This window comes from Carassius gibelio, chromosome A5 (genome assembly GCF_023724105.1).
Source record: "Carassius gibelio isolate Cgi1373 ecotype wild population from Czech Republic chromosome A5, carGib1.2-hapl.c, whole genome shotgun sequence".
Taxonomy (NCBI): Eukaryota; Metazoa; Chordata; class Actinopteri; order Cypriniformes; family Cyprinidae; genus Carassius; species Carassius gibelio.
Genome location: NC_068375.1, coordinates 3,773,718 through 3,790,474, shown reverse-complemented (window position 1 = coordinate 3,790,474; position 16,757 = coordinate 3,773,718). Strand labels below are relative to the sequence as shown.

General features: G+C 38.7%; 1 protein-coding gene and 1 long non-coding RNA gene across 8 annotated transcripts in view; one reads left to right on the top strand and one right to left on the bottom strand.

Annotated features, from left to right (window-relative positions):
• The window catches only part of LOC127989103 (uncharacterized), a 117,933-nt gene that overhangs the window by 46,330 nt on the left and 54,846 nt on the right, over window positions 1–16,757 (top strand). The window lies entirely within an intron of this gene.
• Window positions 1–16,757, bottom strand: part of LOC127988917 (integrin alpha-X) — a 121,316-nt gene that overhangs the window by 55,315 nt on the left and 49,244 nt on the right. For all 7 annotated transcript variants that reach the window (XR_008162137.1, XM_052591389.1, XM_052591392.1 and 4 more), the window contains 6 exons: window positions 14,204–14,277; window positions 10,900–11,035; window positions 9,871–10,019; window positions 9,582–9,707; window positions 9,151–9,357; window positions 8,194–8,324 (listed from right to left, as the gene is read on the bottom strand). Coding sequence is in view for 6 of the 7 variants with exons in the window: in XM_052591389.1 (XP_052447349.1) it covers window positions 8,194–8,324; window positions 9,151–9,357; window positions 9,582–9,707; window positions 9,871–10,019; window positions 10,900–11,035; window positions 14,204–14,277 (823 nt within the window). In the remaining variant the exon portion in view is untranslated. The remainder of the gene's footprint in view (window positions 1–8,193; window positions 8,325–9,150; window positions 9,358–9,581; window positions 9,708–9,870; window positions 10,020–10,899; window positions 11,036–14,203; window positions 14,278–16,757) is intronic.

Below are 16,757 nucleotides of genomic sequence, written 5' to 3'. Positions count from 1 at the left end.
GACCTTGATGTACTGTATTTTTCTGGCTATAAGTCGCACCTGAGTATAAGTCGCATCAGTCCAAAACTATGTCATGATGAGGAAAAAAACATATATAAGTCGCACTGGACTATAAGTCGCATTTATTTAGAACCAAGAACCAAGAGAAAAAATTACTGTCTCCAGCCGCGAGAGGGCGCCCTCTCGCGGCTGGAGACGGTAATATTTTCTATTGGTTCATTTCTCTTGGTTCATTTCTCTCGGTTCATGTCAAATTAATTTTGATAAATAAGTCGCACCTGACTATAAGTCGCAGGACCAGCCAAACTATGAAAAAAAGTGTGACTTATAGTCTGGAAAATACGATAGTTCTGCCTTGATCTCAGTGACTTTAGTCTCTTTGACGTCGGCATATTTCTTGATCTTTTGCTGTCTATCCCACTTGAGGCTTGCAGCTTTGTTCATTTTTGTGATGAGAACTCCACCCGCGACTATAGGATTGCCAAGGCAGATTTTAAGTTGGTATTTAATGTGATCGCTTGACAGTCCACATAGGAATCTCCTCTGTATAAGATCAGAACTCTATAGCCCCGTTCATACTGCACGTTTTAACTCTGAAAATTGCAGAAAAATTGCCTGATCACATTCTGTGTGAATGCAAACACATCCCGGGGTTAATTCTGGGATCAATCCTGGGTTGAGTACCTAGTAACATTGCCGGGTTCAGTCCTGGAACGAGCTCTGCTCTGTGTGAGCAAAAGCCAGAACCAATGCCATAAAGGGTGTGTCGTAGTGATGATGTATGCTATCATGTGACTCTTTTATCGGGTGTTTTGAAGGCAGCTCAATGTTTGCGTTGAAAAAATATGTGCAAACTGAAATGAAGCAGAGATCAGGTAGCTCCTCACTATTCGCCCTGAAGCTGAGCTTGTTCAAAAGCTTAGGTGAAAGTTAATGTGCCTAGTGTTTTTGACTCGTAAATTATACGTCACATTCTGATATCATGTGTCATTAAAGGGCAATAAGGGTTGTATGTGAACGCACACACATATTCCGGTTAATTACTGGCTGTGCAAAAGGGGCAAAATCTAGCAACCCAGGAACATTGCTGGGTCACATTCCCGTGTATTTTCCGGAATCGCAGTGTGAACAGGGCTTATAATTCTTCTCCATCAGGCTCCCAATCATCTGTTAACAGTCTTTCTTTTAATTAAATACCTCAGAAGAGGAATTTTTTTGTGGTGACTGATTTGAGTTTACATGAGTTACACTTATCAGCCTACAATACAGCAGTGTTGAGTACTCGAGACTCGGACTCGGTCTTGAACTCGGTCTCAAGACCATATTTTAATGGTCGTAGTCTTGTCATGGACTCGTGTGCATTTTGACTTGGTATTGACTCGGACTCGAACATATTAGGAATCTGACTTATTCCCGAGTCCACTCGAGTCCCAATCAAAATATTTAATAATTATTACTGTATGTTAATATTTCTTTAAATTGATATATGATTGTAGGGCCATATGATTTCCGCGATGCACAAAACGCGGATGTAATTGCGGAAATCCAGTCATAAAAACGGAATTTACAGAATTTGTCCAATTTTGAATGAATAAATCAAAAGTAGTTCATTGCACTTACATCAAATCACAATATGGAATAGTACCTGTAAATATTAAGCCTGAAAAGTCTATTTAAAAATAAATCCTGCATGTTATGCGTGTCTCTGTTAATGAATGGAGCAGAAGCTCGACTACATTTTTACACACACTGAAACACGCGTGACGCTCGCTGTGATTTCAGCAGCTGCTGTCTCTCTAAATTAAGATGTAAACACATGAACAACATCTCCAGAACTGCTCTGAGAGTCACTTCATGAGCATTTGACCGTTTGATTTGAGTAAAACTAGCATCACATCACATACACAGAACTGTAAAGGTATTCACAGTATTTGCCAAAAATGTATTACTATTGTTCAGCAGAATGTAGGCTACTACTACTCCTACTAAAATTCAACAAACATAATTTGTTCATGTTTTATTTTTAATAGTAAATCCCATTTACCAAAAAATAAAGTTTGCTTTATTTTCAATAATTAAAAGAAAAATTAAATGAATGTTTTATGTCTTCATTTGATAAACAGAAAAATATAAATACACAACACAATTTCTGAACGGGTGCAGGAGGATAGTGTGATGATTTAATGTTACGTAAATTAATTATTATTTTAATAAGACAACACAATTGTTGTCACTATTATAAAGTCTGTCAGATTGTCACCTACTGCACTAGCCACTCAGTCAGCTAAAGTCAAATAAAACAGCATAAGCTATTTTGCATTGTTTTTGTAGCTAGATTAGCAACTTATTCAATTGAACTTCGGCTGACTATTCTAATGTTAACCCCTTAAAACCCATAATGGCCGTACGGCCCCTTCTCTACAAAAACTTAAAATGATGCCATTTGATTATTTTAATTATCACTCAAAATGCCTGCGTCAAAGCGACCACGATGAGTTACACGTTGGAAGAGAGGTATCTAACGCATGCTATTTGGGGATTAAAACCCACCTTGCATTTTGAAAGCTGTATATTTTTGTTTAGCTGTATATTCAAGTAGACATTGTCTCATGTTTCTAATGATTTTCCAATATCATTAATATGCAATATTAACAGTGAGTGAATAATATAAATATCATATATATTATTAGGACGTTTTGTGTGAGTAATTTGGTAGTATAGTTTGTTTTTCTTTTTTATGGGAAGTATCTCAACAATGAGAGGTAAATGTTGTTTGGTGTCATATTAAAGAGGGGTTTGTGCTCTTTAAAACAAAGTAGCCTATACTTTGAATTATAAACAAGTTTTTCTGCTGTCTGGTTCATTGAAAAAAAAAATTCTTTTTAAAATTAGAAGTATTCTACATCCACATTCTATTGGGTTCTAAAGGATTAACTAGCTTTTATAACATGGAGCACATTGTCTATCTAGAAATCCTGCTCTTCAAGAATACAGGACTATATAACCAAAATGGATCCTTACTAAGTGTATTTTTAAGAACTCTTCCAAATAATTGTAATCATCTCTATCTCTGTCCTTGTGTATATTCAAGCCAGGTTGAGTTAGCAGTGGAGGAGAGCACCTTTGATCACCAGGGAGTCAGTCAAGAGAGAGTGACCATATATGAAATATATTTAATTAAACCGTCAATGGATAGAGGTAAGTCAGCGATATTTATACTATGGGATTGATTACTTGATTATGGTCCGCCTGTGTTGATTAGGCTAAGTATCTGACGCGCTCCTCCCGAATCTTATTAATAAATTACATTATGTAATGCAAATGAGAACAAAACTCCACACTTTGGGCGGCTCTCAATGGAGAATTTTTAACAGGCCAAGGAAAGACAAAGCCGGCTATACGACAGGGGACAAAGCTCCTTAAATTTACACTGGGAGATAAAGTGGTTGTATTGCTCTTTATGTTTAGTTCCAAACTACTTGCCAAGTGGCAATGACCATTTGAGGTCACATGGCAAGTTGGAGATGTCAATTATAAGGTAGTGCAAACGTACAGGTGCGGTGCACGATATGTACTGTGAATATACTGTATATACCACCTTAATTTTTTTTATCTTGGATGAGGATGATCTTGACCCAGACGTGAACACCACAACTCGATCTCTCACTCTGGTTCAGGTAGATCACCTCTTGCCTTCGTAGCTCTTTATCTATTGACATAGCCCAGTTGCAAGCATAATTGCATATGTGTTATTGCCGCTGCCTGGTCAAATGACCCTTATCCAGCACCATATTGAGAAAGAGCCAGGTTTGGTGGTATGTAGGTAGCAGTATCATTTGCCTGAACATAACAAAAAAGGCGATGCTAGATATGGGAAATAATAGAATAATCTATTCTCTGTATGATTTAACTAAAGGATATTGTCAGATTCCCTTATCACCTATGTCCAAAGAAGAACCAGTCTTCATAACACCATTTGGGATCACACCAATTTGTTACACTTCCATTCAGCTTGTTCGGGGCATTGGCTACTTTTTAGCGCCCGATGGGTAAAATCCTCCGGCTTCATGCTACATATGCCACTGCCTATCTGGATGATATAAGACTACCTGGATGATATGGAACACTTGAGAGTAGTTCTGGAGGCACTGAGAAGGGTTGGTTTAACTGCCAACACGAAGAAGTGGGTGTGTGGAGGTTGGGTATCTAGGTTTCCATTTAGGTCACGGGCAAGTGTGTACCCAAATTAATAAGACTGCAGTGATTACAACGGGCCCGAGATATGAAACAAAGAAGGAGGTAAGGCAGTTACTGGGGCTGGCGTGATATTACAGAAGGTTTGTGCCTAATTATACAGACCTCAACAGCCTGCTGACTGACCTCACTAAAAAGGAAGCACCAGATCCAGTCCACTGGATGGAGCAGTGTCCACAGGCTTTTACCCAAGTAAAGGATGATTTATGTGGACCACTATTGCATGCACCTGACTTTTCTCTCATGTTCTTGTTACAGACAGATGTATCAGACAGGCAGTTCTCCCCAACTTGAGTCAGGCAGTGGGGGTGTGTGGCAAGGAGGGCGTGATGGAGTGAAGTCTACGGTAAGAGAGAGAGAGTTGGTAGACTAATGGTGAGAAAGTGGGTCAAGGGCAAATTGACAAACACCTGTGTCTTCTTGCAGTAATTGGCGTGGAGAGAACGGATAAAGACACCAGGAATGAGAAAGGACGGAGGACTCATGGTTGAGAGACTGAGAAATGCTCTTGTGCTACATGTTGCTGGCAGTGTGTCAAAGAAAGTCCAATGCTTATAAAGTGTGTTTGATTTATTGTGATGTGTGTGTGTAATTGGTCTCAGATGCATGTGTGATTGTTATCAGGTGACTGTGATTGGTGCAATGGAGCATGGGAAATGTAGTCCAGGGAGTACTGTGTAGTGTGAGAGTCTGTGTTGTTGATGATGACCTCTGGTGGTGAATTAAGGAAGTTCAGTGACCAGATCATGATTTTTCCTTAAATAAATGTAGAGATGAGTAACACCATGTTTCCTGATGATATCTCCCAAGGGTAGCATTTAAAGCATTAAAAACAAAGGTCCTAGTACTGAGCCTTGTGGTACTCTTGCGATCAATATGATACCTCATCATTCCCTGCTATGTATTGATGACTGTCAGATAAGTATAATTTGAACTATGCCAATGCAATTCCACTAATTCTAACATAATTCTCTAGTCTATTCAACAGAATGTTGTGGTAAAACAGCACTAAGATCCAGTATCGACTATAGAGAGACAACCACGATTGAATGTGTCATGATCCGGTCACTGAACATCTGTTAATTCACCACCAGAGGTCATCATCCACAACACAGACTCTCACACTAAACATTACACCCTGGACTACATTACCCATGCTCCACTGCACAAATCACAGTCACCTGATAACAAATACCACATGCTCCTGAGACCAATTGCACACACAAAGCACAATCAATCAGACACGCTTTATTGGACTTCCTTTCACACACTGCTGAGTATTGTTCTGCAAATACACCCCCCCCCCCTTAAAAATCAAGAATCTCACACAGAGCTGAGGAGCATATTTTGATTTTTTTCAGATACATCAAGGTAAGTGCATAAAGGTCTCTCTCACACCCTCTCTCACTCTCTCTCTCTCTCTCTCTCACACACACACACACTATAATTTGCCGTTATACTCCATATACAAGCCAGAAACTAAGCCTTTTTTTGCACAGGCCTATCTAAAGGGTTAATGGCCCCACCTAGTGATCAACTGTAAAAAAATAACAAATGTTACCTCTTCCTAATAGGGAAAACCACCAATAATCAAGAATCTCACACACACGCAAACAGAAACACTATAATTTGCTGTTATACTCCATATAACTCCATGTACAAGCCAGAAACTAAGCCTTTTTTTGCACAGGCCTATCTAAGGGGTTAATTGTCCCACCTAGTGATAAACTGTAAAGATAACAAATTTCACCTCTTCCCAAAAGGGAAAATCACAAACAATCAAGAATGCATGATTATATGGTGTCATGGCTTTGCAATCAAATTTTTTTTTTATAACGGAAGTCAGTGGGGCAAAAACAGCCACCAACAACAAATGATGGAGAAAAAATTTAAATCTAAAGCTGCACAAAAACTAACAATCCATCAAAGCCAATCTTGTAAATAATCTTTGACATGCCCAAGACTGTGATAAAAGGTTAAAAAAAATATCCTGACCACAATCAATTTTTTTATTGAAAATATGTAATTTTGTGGGGGGTTTTTTTCAAATCAGTGACATCATTTATGAACTTGGTAATTAAAGAGATAAAATCTTGGATTTTTTTTTACATTTGGTAGTTTTGATCAGGACTGAGGTTGATTTAATAGATTTATGCAAAAAAAGAAAAAAAAAGAAAATGAAAACAAAAATATTGATCTGATACATTTTTACAGCAGTTTAATTTAGTGGACGTTTTCATCCACAAACATAACGAAAGGGTAGTGAATTTGCCCACAGTGTACAGTTGAGGTTTTGAAAAAATTCAAAGCATTTTCCCAAAATATGGGTCAAAATAAGATTTGTCACCAAAAATCATTCCATTAGCTCAAACACCGACAAAGTTGTGGCCAAAATAAGACTAAACTTTACCCCTAGTGGACGAAAACGTCTCCATCAACATATAAGGGTTAATGTTTAGTGGACTTCACTAAACAAATGTGTGTGTGCCACGCAAACCAGCAAAAGGTAAAGATGCAAACATGTATGACAAGTAGAAAAGACTGACTCTTTTTGAGAGACTGACACGCAGTGCGGCTGTTTGATTGTTGAGCGCGCGCTGTGCTTAATCCATTCATTCATATCATATCGTAGCCTAAGGTTTAAGTCATTGCCTTTTAAATATATACAAATAATAGAACGCGTATGATGTATTATTATAGGTGATATTACCCTTGCAAAGCTCTGATTTCTGAGAGATGCTCTGAGAGACAACAGCAATGCTGTGTTTGATTTGCGCTCTTTTCATTCATAAAGTTTACATTCATTCACTTCACACTCGTGACTTTAGAGGTCTGTTGTATAATATTGCGCTGATCCCCTGACTCAGTTGTTATCTAGAAAACTCCAGACTGTGCCAGCTTCAGCCGAGTATTCAGGCGGAATTATTCTGAATTAATTTGTCTGTTACTCATTTTTGAAGCCATTATCCGTGCCATTCCGAATAAGGAATTCGGCGTCAGGCTCACCCCTAATTATTACATTACATATTTTAATTTTACATGCACCTAAAATTCCTAAAATTCATGTCGTACTTACAAACTCTTTGTATGCATTACGGTTGATGAATGCTCGACTAGTCGATTGTTTCTGACCGTGCCGACTAGTGGTTGAAGTAGTCAATCACGTGACTACTCAAGTAGTCAATCCAAGCCTTACCTAGAAATGACCTCTACAGCCCTGAACTCTACAGTGAGGTGAGCCCCAGAGTCAGATCCCCTGCGAAGACCTCGTCAACTTGACAGCCATCGGCACAAGACCATGAGAACCAGATGAGTCCTTTGCACAATTCTGACATGTGATGCAGTCTGGAATTAAGCAACACTATGCTGCTTTCTTCTGGCCAGAGAAAAACTTGCTGCCAACAGCCTGGTCTATCCCAAGGTATTTTTTTTCTCCATTACTGTCACCAATCGAGTTTTGGTTCTTTGCCACTGTTGTATTTGGCTTTGGTTAGGTAAGGGCACTTAATTTCTGGCAATATTGTCTACTTTATTGTGCAGATACTATTTGAACTTCTTGCATTTTTGACACTATTTTCCTGTTTAATACTATGAAGCTGCTTTGAAAATCTGTATTGTATAAAGCGCTATATACTGTAAAGGTGACTTGACTTGGATTGAATTAGTGGATGAGTGATTTTAGACACAGAAAATTACACATTTTAATGACTCCAATCAGGTTGTCTGATGCATGTTTTGGAAATTGAGGTTAAAAGGTTTGTATCAGTCAGCAAGGATGACTAATAGTGGAATCCTCTGGCCTACTTACCCATCACTAAACATCTCAAAAAACTAAAATAAACTGTGACTGGTCACTTTACACGTTAGTATGGCCTTTTTTTCTGAAGTTGGTAAGAATAAGCTGAAAATACACAGACACATGTAAGCACACGCACTTGCCTTAGTACTGTAACTGCACCTCTAGAGCCCACTACTACATCAGTAAGAGCGTCTGAGGTCAGATCTCCCGCAGAGTGAAGAGAGACTCCAAAATACTGCAGCCCACCTTCAACAGCTGCTCCACTCACTCTCTACATGTGAAAAGGGGGTAAAGGCATATAAGTATTTAAGGCTTTTATACCACCCCAGTGTAAAAACCTATACATTTAGAAATGTGCTCTGATAGTCATAATCCTTGATTACTGTTGGACAATCTAGATAAAATCTAGATTTCTCTGCTGGAAAATAGATAGCACTTAATTTTACAGTCCTGTTCTGCAAGTACATACTACTGTATGTAATTATTATATTAATTACAACAACTAGATAATGCCTAGGTACTAACCTAGCCAGAACTCATGTGGCTGACTTATATTAACCAGCACTTTGCACTGCATGTAAATGCATGCAATGTATATGAAAAAAAATTATATATATAGTCCGAAAAATACAGTATATACTTTAATTGTAAAAAAAAAAAAAAAAATTAAAGTCTAAAATAAAGTCTGTCTACTTAATGTACATTGACATTTAATATATATATAAATATATATACTCTGTATACACATTTTATGGAAACGTCCCCATTGTGGACCACAGAGGATAAATATACCATATAAACCATGAAAAAACTTAACCTTATGATATATATATATATATATATATATATATATATATATATATATATATATATATATATATGCAGATTTAGGCTTGTCCACCATGTCATTATTTGGTCCAGTCTGTTCTAGATAGATGACCATTTGTTAGTGGGGACATGTATGGACTTGTAGACCATTTTATTCAACATGGTTAAAGTGTGCAGACCACTTTGTAATAGCAAACCAGTTTGCCCACCTTAAACTGCTATTTCAGCAGAGGTTGCATAACTACAAATTATTTAAAACTGTCTCTTACCTGACTGTATTCTGCTCTGATACCGCCTGGTTGTCCCAAAAATATGTAAATGGCACCCTTGCCCTTCTCTTCTTGGGGTGCCCCCACTGCCAACTCTTTAAAGCCATCTCCATTTAAGTCCTGTATGGCTGCCAGTGAAGTGCCAAACCGGCCAAACTCATTTCCCACCACCCCACGAAGGATCGTTGAACAGTTGAGCTCTTGGATCTTGGGAATTTTATGTATTAAACACATTAACACAACAATAACATAAAAGTTATTAGTTGTGATTATGAGTTTAAATGTGTTAAATCTCATGTAAAAATGCATTAGCTATGTATGTAAACATGTTTGTATTTAACAATGTTAATAGTAGTTTTTGCCACACAGTAAATAGTGGTTATTGATCAACTTCTGTATTTATATATCTGTATTGTGTGTATTGATCTTACTGTAGTGTTAAGTGGGCATATCTGGACCTCTCCTCCCACTCCATGAGCATGATATAATGGAGCTCCCACTGCTAACAACTCAGAAATGCCAACCACACACAATTCTGCCCCAAAGTATGAGCCCAGCTGCAGAGAGACAAACAAACAAACATCAAACAAAAAAAGGTTTCATGTGTTGGTCTGTATAAATAAAAGTATTGAAGGTGCCACGCAAACACCAAAGTAACTGTGTCATCACTTATTAATATATATTACATATAATGTGTATAATGTATAATTAACTTTACACCTGTGATCCATATATTCTATGACTGATGGTCCAACTGTGGTTCTGATCATTCTGTGTAAATCCCAGCACCAGACCTTTGTGTCTATGCCGTGGTGCTCCCGCAAAGTACACAACATGACCATTTACTGAGGCCACAGCAATTGAGTAACCTGAAACACATTATGTAATTACTTCACCATAACAACTTTTGTGTGTGAATGTGTTTGTAGCATGTTGTTGTTTAATTAGGGTTTAATAGTAGTGATGTTCTGCTGACTCAGGGTCTGTGTGATTTGGTTTCAGAAAAAAAATAAATAAATACTGATCTCTGGTTTTGTCAGGCTATGAAACAGAATAGCACCCGTTACAGCACGTGTGATATCTGTTGTGGTGATATTTGCAGCATATGTAACTGCTCACAAATGCATTTAAGGATATGGAAACATCTGCCGTTAGTTGAGAAATGGCTTACCACAAACAGTCTCCACAATGAGACCACTAAACAGATATAAGTATTATAATAACTTGAATGAATGCATCATAAAAACACACATGCTGTAATATTGATAAAGTAATTTGGTAAATTTATGTGAAAAACCTTTGCTATGGAGTTTCGTATTTTAAAGAGCACTGTTATTAATGTAAATTTCAGTAATACACAGATGCATTGTGGAGCTTTAATTTTTGGTTAGCACACTATGATACACAGTGGATACAATGTAATCTGACTCATATTTACACTTTAATCCCATTCCATTCTCTTTCCTCCTGTGCAAATTTCAACTAGACTCTAACATTTTGGTTTCTACAAATTGAACTATCATTTGTGTCTTTAGCATTACTGTGCAGCACATTACCCACAAAAGAGTAACATTGAACATTAATTGTTTTTTTGTTTTTGTTTTTTTTTATGTGGAAATTGAAAGTATGTGCAATAGTACACCATAAACAACAACAATAACAACAACAACAACAATAATAATAATAATAATAATAATAATAATAATAATAATATATTTTTTATAAACCAATGAATGAATGACAATGTACCTAAATAGGAATCTCTAATGTCGTCCTCCATATTTGTGGCATTAATGAATGATGAATTGAGCAGTTGATGAGGGAGATCCTGCACTATTCCTCCTGACCAGGAGTAAGCCCCAACTGCTCCAAACAACCTTGAACCCTACAAATTAACAAACAGAAATAACACTTTATTTAATATATATTTTTTTATTGATATAACTAGGAAATAAACTAGAAAATGCAAAAATATGCTTGTGAAAGTAGCTGCTTTTAAATGGTTTCCTAGTTAGGCAGAGCTTTTTCACATTTTTATAACCATTTATAGTCATTGATGTGTTCTAGCCCTTATGCAGTGTACAGGGTACTATGGGTATTTGCTTAAATTTAAACAAAGTTCATCTAAATAATATTTTGATGACTTTTCTCACACTTACTATATATATAAAAAAAAAACAAAAAAAAACAAACAAAAAAAAAAGTCACACTCAGGATGCTCTGGGGTTTTTGAACCCACACAGGAAATGAGGGAGGGGATAAAAATTATACTTAAAAAAAATGCTCACATGCACACACACACACACACACACCTCACCAAACCCCAATTTGTCAAACACAAATCAGTTAACAGCTTCTTCAATTTGCTGTCATTAGGGAAGAGACTGCAGAGTCTCCAGGTCAGGACCAGCAGACTGAAGGACAGCTTCATTCGTCAGGAAATAACCTAGAAAATGCTAAAATCTGCTTGTGAAAGTAGCTGCTTTTAAATGGTTTCCTAGATAGGCAGAGCTTTTTCACATTTTTATAACCATTTATAGTCACTGGTGTGTTCTAGCCCTTATGCAGTGTACAGGGTACTATGGGTATTTGCTTAAATTTAAATAAAGTTCATCTAAATAATATTTTGATGACTTTTCTCACACTTACTATAAAAAAAAAAGAAAAAAGTCACACTCAGGATGCTCTGGGGTTTTTGAACCCACACAGGAAATGGGGGAGGGGATAAAAATGCTCACATGCACACACACACATTTTTGTGAAAAGTGGGGACATCCCATAGGCATAATGGTTTTTATAATGTACATAAATAACCCTCACAGGAAACTTTGTGCATTTTTACTTTCTCAAAAAAACCTAATTCTGTATGATTTATAAGCGTTTTGAAAAATGGGGACATGGGTTATGTCCTCATAAGTCACCCTCTCCTTGTAATACCTGTGTCATACCCATGTCATTATACAAAGTTGTGTCCTGATATGTCACAAAAACATGCCCACCTCACCAAACCCCAATTTGTCAAACACAAATCAGTTAAAATGTAGAATGCACACAGAATGAAAGCTTGACTCCATATCACATTCATGATGGAGAATAAAATGAAAACACACATAGACACAGACATAGACATAGACACACAACACAAGGTTTAGAATTGTCTGTCATATGGCATAATCGCAAAACCTGTCACTTCAGTGCAAAAAAATAAAAAATAAAATAACAAAACAACAACAACAACAAAAAAACAATACCGGACAACATAAGGAATAGAACAGGGAGTACTTATACTAACTAAACGAGGGAACTAATGAGATTATTAATGAACAAAGGTGAACTGAATTAACTAATAAAAGGAGAGACATAAACTAGGTCAATGGAAACAAAACTAAACAAGAGAATAGAAAATGAAAGAAAAACAAGTCCATAATATGACGGATATATTAAAGCCGATAAATAATTCTTTACTTCCTTCAGAGACACCACAGATGCACACTATTCACCATGATGGTTTTTAATTGCTTGAAATATGATTGGAATCACTTTGTGAAGGAAAATACAGTTAAATGCAATATACTGTATAAAGAGCAGGTCTGTCATATAGCCTACATAAAAATATAATGAGAACATTATTGTTCTCTCATTACTATTGTGGAATATTTGTGTGCCTTTCTTTTGTGCACACATTGTTACTGGAACACATTTAGCACAAGCACATTTACAATGGAGCTACTGTAGACATCCATGGCTAGAACAGTTAGATTTGCTTGTTAATTTGCAGCATGTTGTGCAGTTGTATGTTGTAATAGTGTGTTTATTTTACTACCTCTTCAGTCATTTTAAATAAAATAACTGCTTTTTGAGACATTTGCCACTTTGATGCACTACAATTTTCTTATCTGAACTGTTTGTTCACTTCACTGGTTTGCACTCTATCTGCCATGTGCCTTGCACCTCTTTATTTAACTTTATTTTTATTTTTTAATTTTTTTAGCTGTATTTTATATTTTTATATTTGATCTAGATTTTTAGGCTCTACCGTTAGTGTTATCTGTATGCACCATGGGTCTAAAAGTAATGCAATTTAAATTCTCTGTATGTACTGTACATGTGGAAGAATTGACAATAAAGCAGACTTGACTTCACTTGACTTTACTTGACTTGTTATTAATGCTGCAGTTATTTTAACAGACAGTTTCCTTCATATATCCGGTTCAACAACATTGTTAAAAGACATTTATAATTCAGTGGAACTGTACGTATGCTTTAGACACTTACATTTCTGCTCTGTTTTGTTACAAACTGCACTGGGGCACCGCAAATCCCAGCTACTGCCCTGGTTACAGAGTTAAAAAAGTGGAGCGCATGAAAGAGCGATGCAAGATCTCTAATAATTATTTCTGGTAGTTATTTAATGTGTATATATTTTGAAAGCACTGAATCACTATAGAAAACATTATTTATTAGATTCTTAGTGTTTTAAATTGATAATTGGTGATTTATGATTTAAAACTGTACTGTATATGTTTGATTTATTTTTAAGGGCTTATGACATTGATTTTAATGAAGAGAATCACCTGGCTTCAGCAGTCACACCTGCTATAGAAAATGTAATAATGTCAATAGTTAGCAACTGACTGCATTGAAATATTGCCCTCTGTGTTTCAGGAAGTGTCAAGCCTTTTCAAGGGGAAAAGGAATAAAGGTTCAGAAGAAAAAAGGAGTCATTAAAAAAAAACTCCAGAATCTGAATGCATCCATCAAATAGAAATGTCTGTGTCAAATGCCAACACCAGGCTGAGAATAATATAAAGTAAACACCAATACTGTTTTTTTAAACACTTTGTTATTATAAAATGTTAACTTCTACATGATGTCTGTGCTGTTACAGCCCAATATTAGATACATTTTCATGGTGAGATCACTGTGAGATCAAATCATTGATATGTTCATATCAATGTAGTGGTTATTTTAATTTTAAAAGTATATATACATATATAATATAACAATAATACATGAATATATATAAACAATAATACATGAAATTGTTGCTGACCTCAGAAAGGGCCACACTGAAACCCCCCTGTGATAATTCCATCTGAAAAGAGCTGAAGTTCCCTGTGTCAGTTCCTACAACAACAGAGAGAATGTGGATGTAGGATTTCCTTCAGTGAGATTTATTTAGATATTGTAGTTCCCTGTCAAGGGAACTTCGAACTGCATCCTCTGAGGGGACACTATGGGGAACACCTCGTCGTGACCCGTGTCTGACGTCACTACAAGTGTGACTATAGATATGCACCCGCAGGACCCGTCACTTATCTTCTCCGTCTTCATTGACTGTTTTGTTTGAAGTGTGCATCTGAGAAACGACCAAAATGGTAAGAGCAATCTATTATTGTTATCATGGCATCCACTAGGAAGGCGTTTAGACAGTGTATGCATCCGTGTCAGCGTTATTTGACACCTGATGACACACACTCTTTGCGTCTCTTGTTTGGGCGAAGAGCACGTGCGCGATGTCCTTGAGGGGGCAATCTGTGTGCACTGCGAGCGTTTTTCTGTGAAAAAGCTCCGCTCTCGTTTGTCTCTCTTTTCGAGGAAAGAGGGACAGCCGTCTGGATCCCGCGGCTCAGGACCCACCGTTGCCAAGGCATGGAGGAGAATGAGCTAGTGGGGATCACAGGTGGATCTCACTGAGGAGTGTAGAGAGGGACTTTTCCTCTCACACTCTCCGGCGGCAAACGAGAGCGAACTTCGGGAGGAAGATGCGTTGTTATTAACCCATTCTGACACTGAAGTTAGTGCTACCCAGGTAGGTTCTACCCAGAAAGAGCAGGAGATGTCTGAGAGTGGTGAAGAAGCTGAGGCTGAGCCTTCTCAATCTTCCTGCCCTGCGTATGAGGAGCTGTTAGAGGTTATGGATCGCGCCACGGAAAAATTTGACTTGCCATGGAAGCGTGCCAGAAAGGTAGCGTCACGAGGTCACCTCGATGAGCGTTATTTGTCTGACCATAGCCCTCCAGCTAGGTGAGCTTTCCATTCTTGCCTGACTTGCATGCAGAAGTCGAAAACGAATGGAAGGCGCCGTTTTCCTCTCGCATCCAGTGGTTTCAGCATACGAGTTATGCTAGTATCGAGGGCATGCACGAAAACGGCTAAGAGAGGATGCCCTCTGTAGAAGAGACGCTGGCTAGCTCTCTGTGCGGGAAACGTCCTCTCTTAAATCTCCCTCTTTGCCATCTAAGCCCCTCCAGGATACATCCCGCTTAAATGGCAAATCATATGTGGCAGCAGGTCAGGCTGTGGCTTCGTTGCACACGATGGCAGTGCTTCAGGCTTACCAGGCTGACCTGCTGAAGGACCTGGACACAGGCAAGGCCTTTCACCTGACCAGGTAGCCGAGCTGCGCCGCACCACAGACCTCTCTCTCCGGGATACCAAGCAGGCAGGTCTATGGCGGCCATGGTGGTAACGGAGAGACATCTGTGGGTGAACCTGGCAGACGAGCCTTCTGAGCTCTTCGTTACCTCCGTCGAGATGATGGTCGAAAAGTTCAGGGAGGCAAGGGTGCGCTCAGCTGCCTTTAAATCCTTCATTCCACGAAGGTCCAGTTCCGAGCCCGAACAACAAAGGGGTCCTGGCCCATCTCGATCTGAGGATTGTAGACGGGCGCAGAAGGCTAGTGTCGCGGCTCGCGCTCCTCCCCCACCTAAGGGCAGGGGCAAGAGGAACCGCGGTTCACAGAAAGGTAAGCAGGGTCTGAGGGATGTGATTCAGACAAGGCAGCATCCTCGCCCGGATCAGAGCGATACCTAGTAGCTCCGAATGTTTTTAACCTCTGTTTTAACTTCTGTTTTTATCCTCCCCTGCCTAATTCCCCTGTAGCCACCAGCTCTCCACCTGATCGAGGTTAGGTGGAAAGTTTCTCACATAACAGTCTCCTTTCCTGGACCTATGATGTTTTGGTTGGTTCTATGTTCATAGTAACCGCCTTACTGACGGTCCGGACCAGACGGGGGCGCCCCGCAAGCAGGACTCCAGTACAGGAGGGTGGGTGAGAACGTAACCCTTGCTTTACCTGCTTATGGGTGTTATGTTGCTGGTGGTTATATGTCTACTAACAAACTCTGCCAGTTTCCTTTACAGTGCTCTGGAAAAGCTAAGTGGCCAAGATCACAGGCTTTCGGTGGGCGGCCGCGCCGTGTGGGTTCTCTGCGCACTTTCTAAAATCCTGTACGGTAGGGGTTACACGCTCCGCTTCATTCCCTTTCTGAAGATGATTAGCCCTGGGGTCCATGGGCTTCATTCAACCAGTGTGTATTTGTTATACACCTCAAGCATCGCTTCCCTCAACATGAGGGGCTGTGTGGACTCCCACATACTGTGGTTATCAGGTAGTAGGCTTCATCAGGCCTCTCTGATGGTGAGCTCCCACATACTGTGGTTGTCAGGTAGTAGGCCTCACCAGGCCTCCCTGGAGATTTAGCTCCCACATACTGTGCGTTTCCCCTAAATAGCATATTATGGTTTTCAGACAGTAGGCTTCACCAGGTCTCTCTGAAGGCGAAAAGTGAAAAGTGGTAAGTGTGCACGCAAGACTCTGCGCA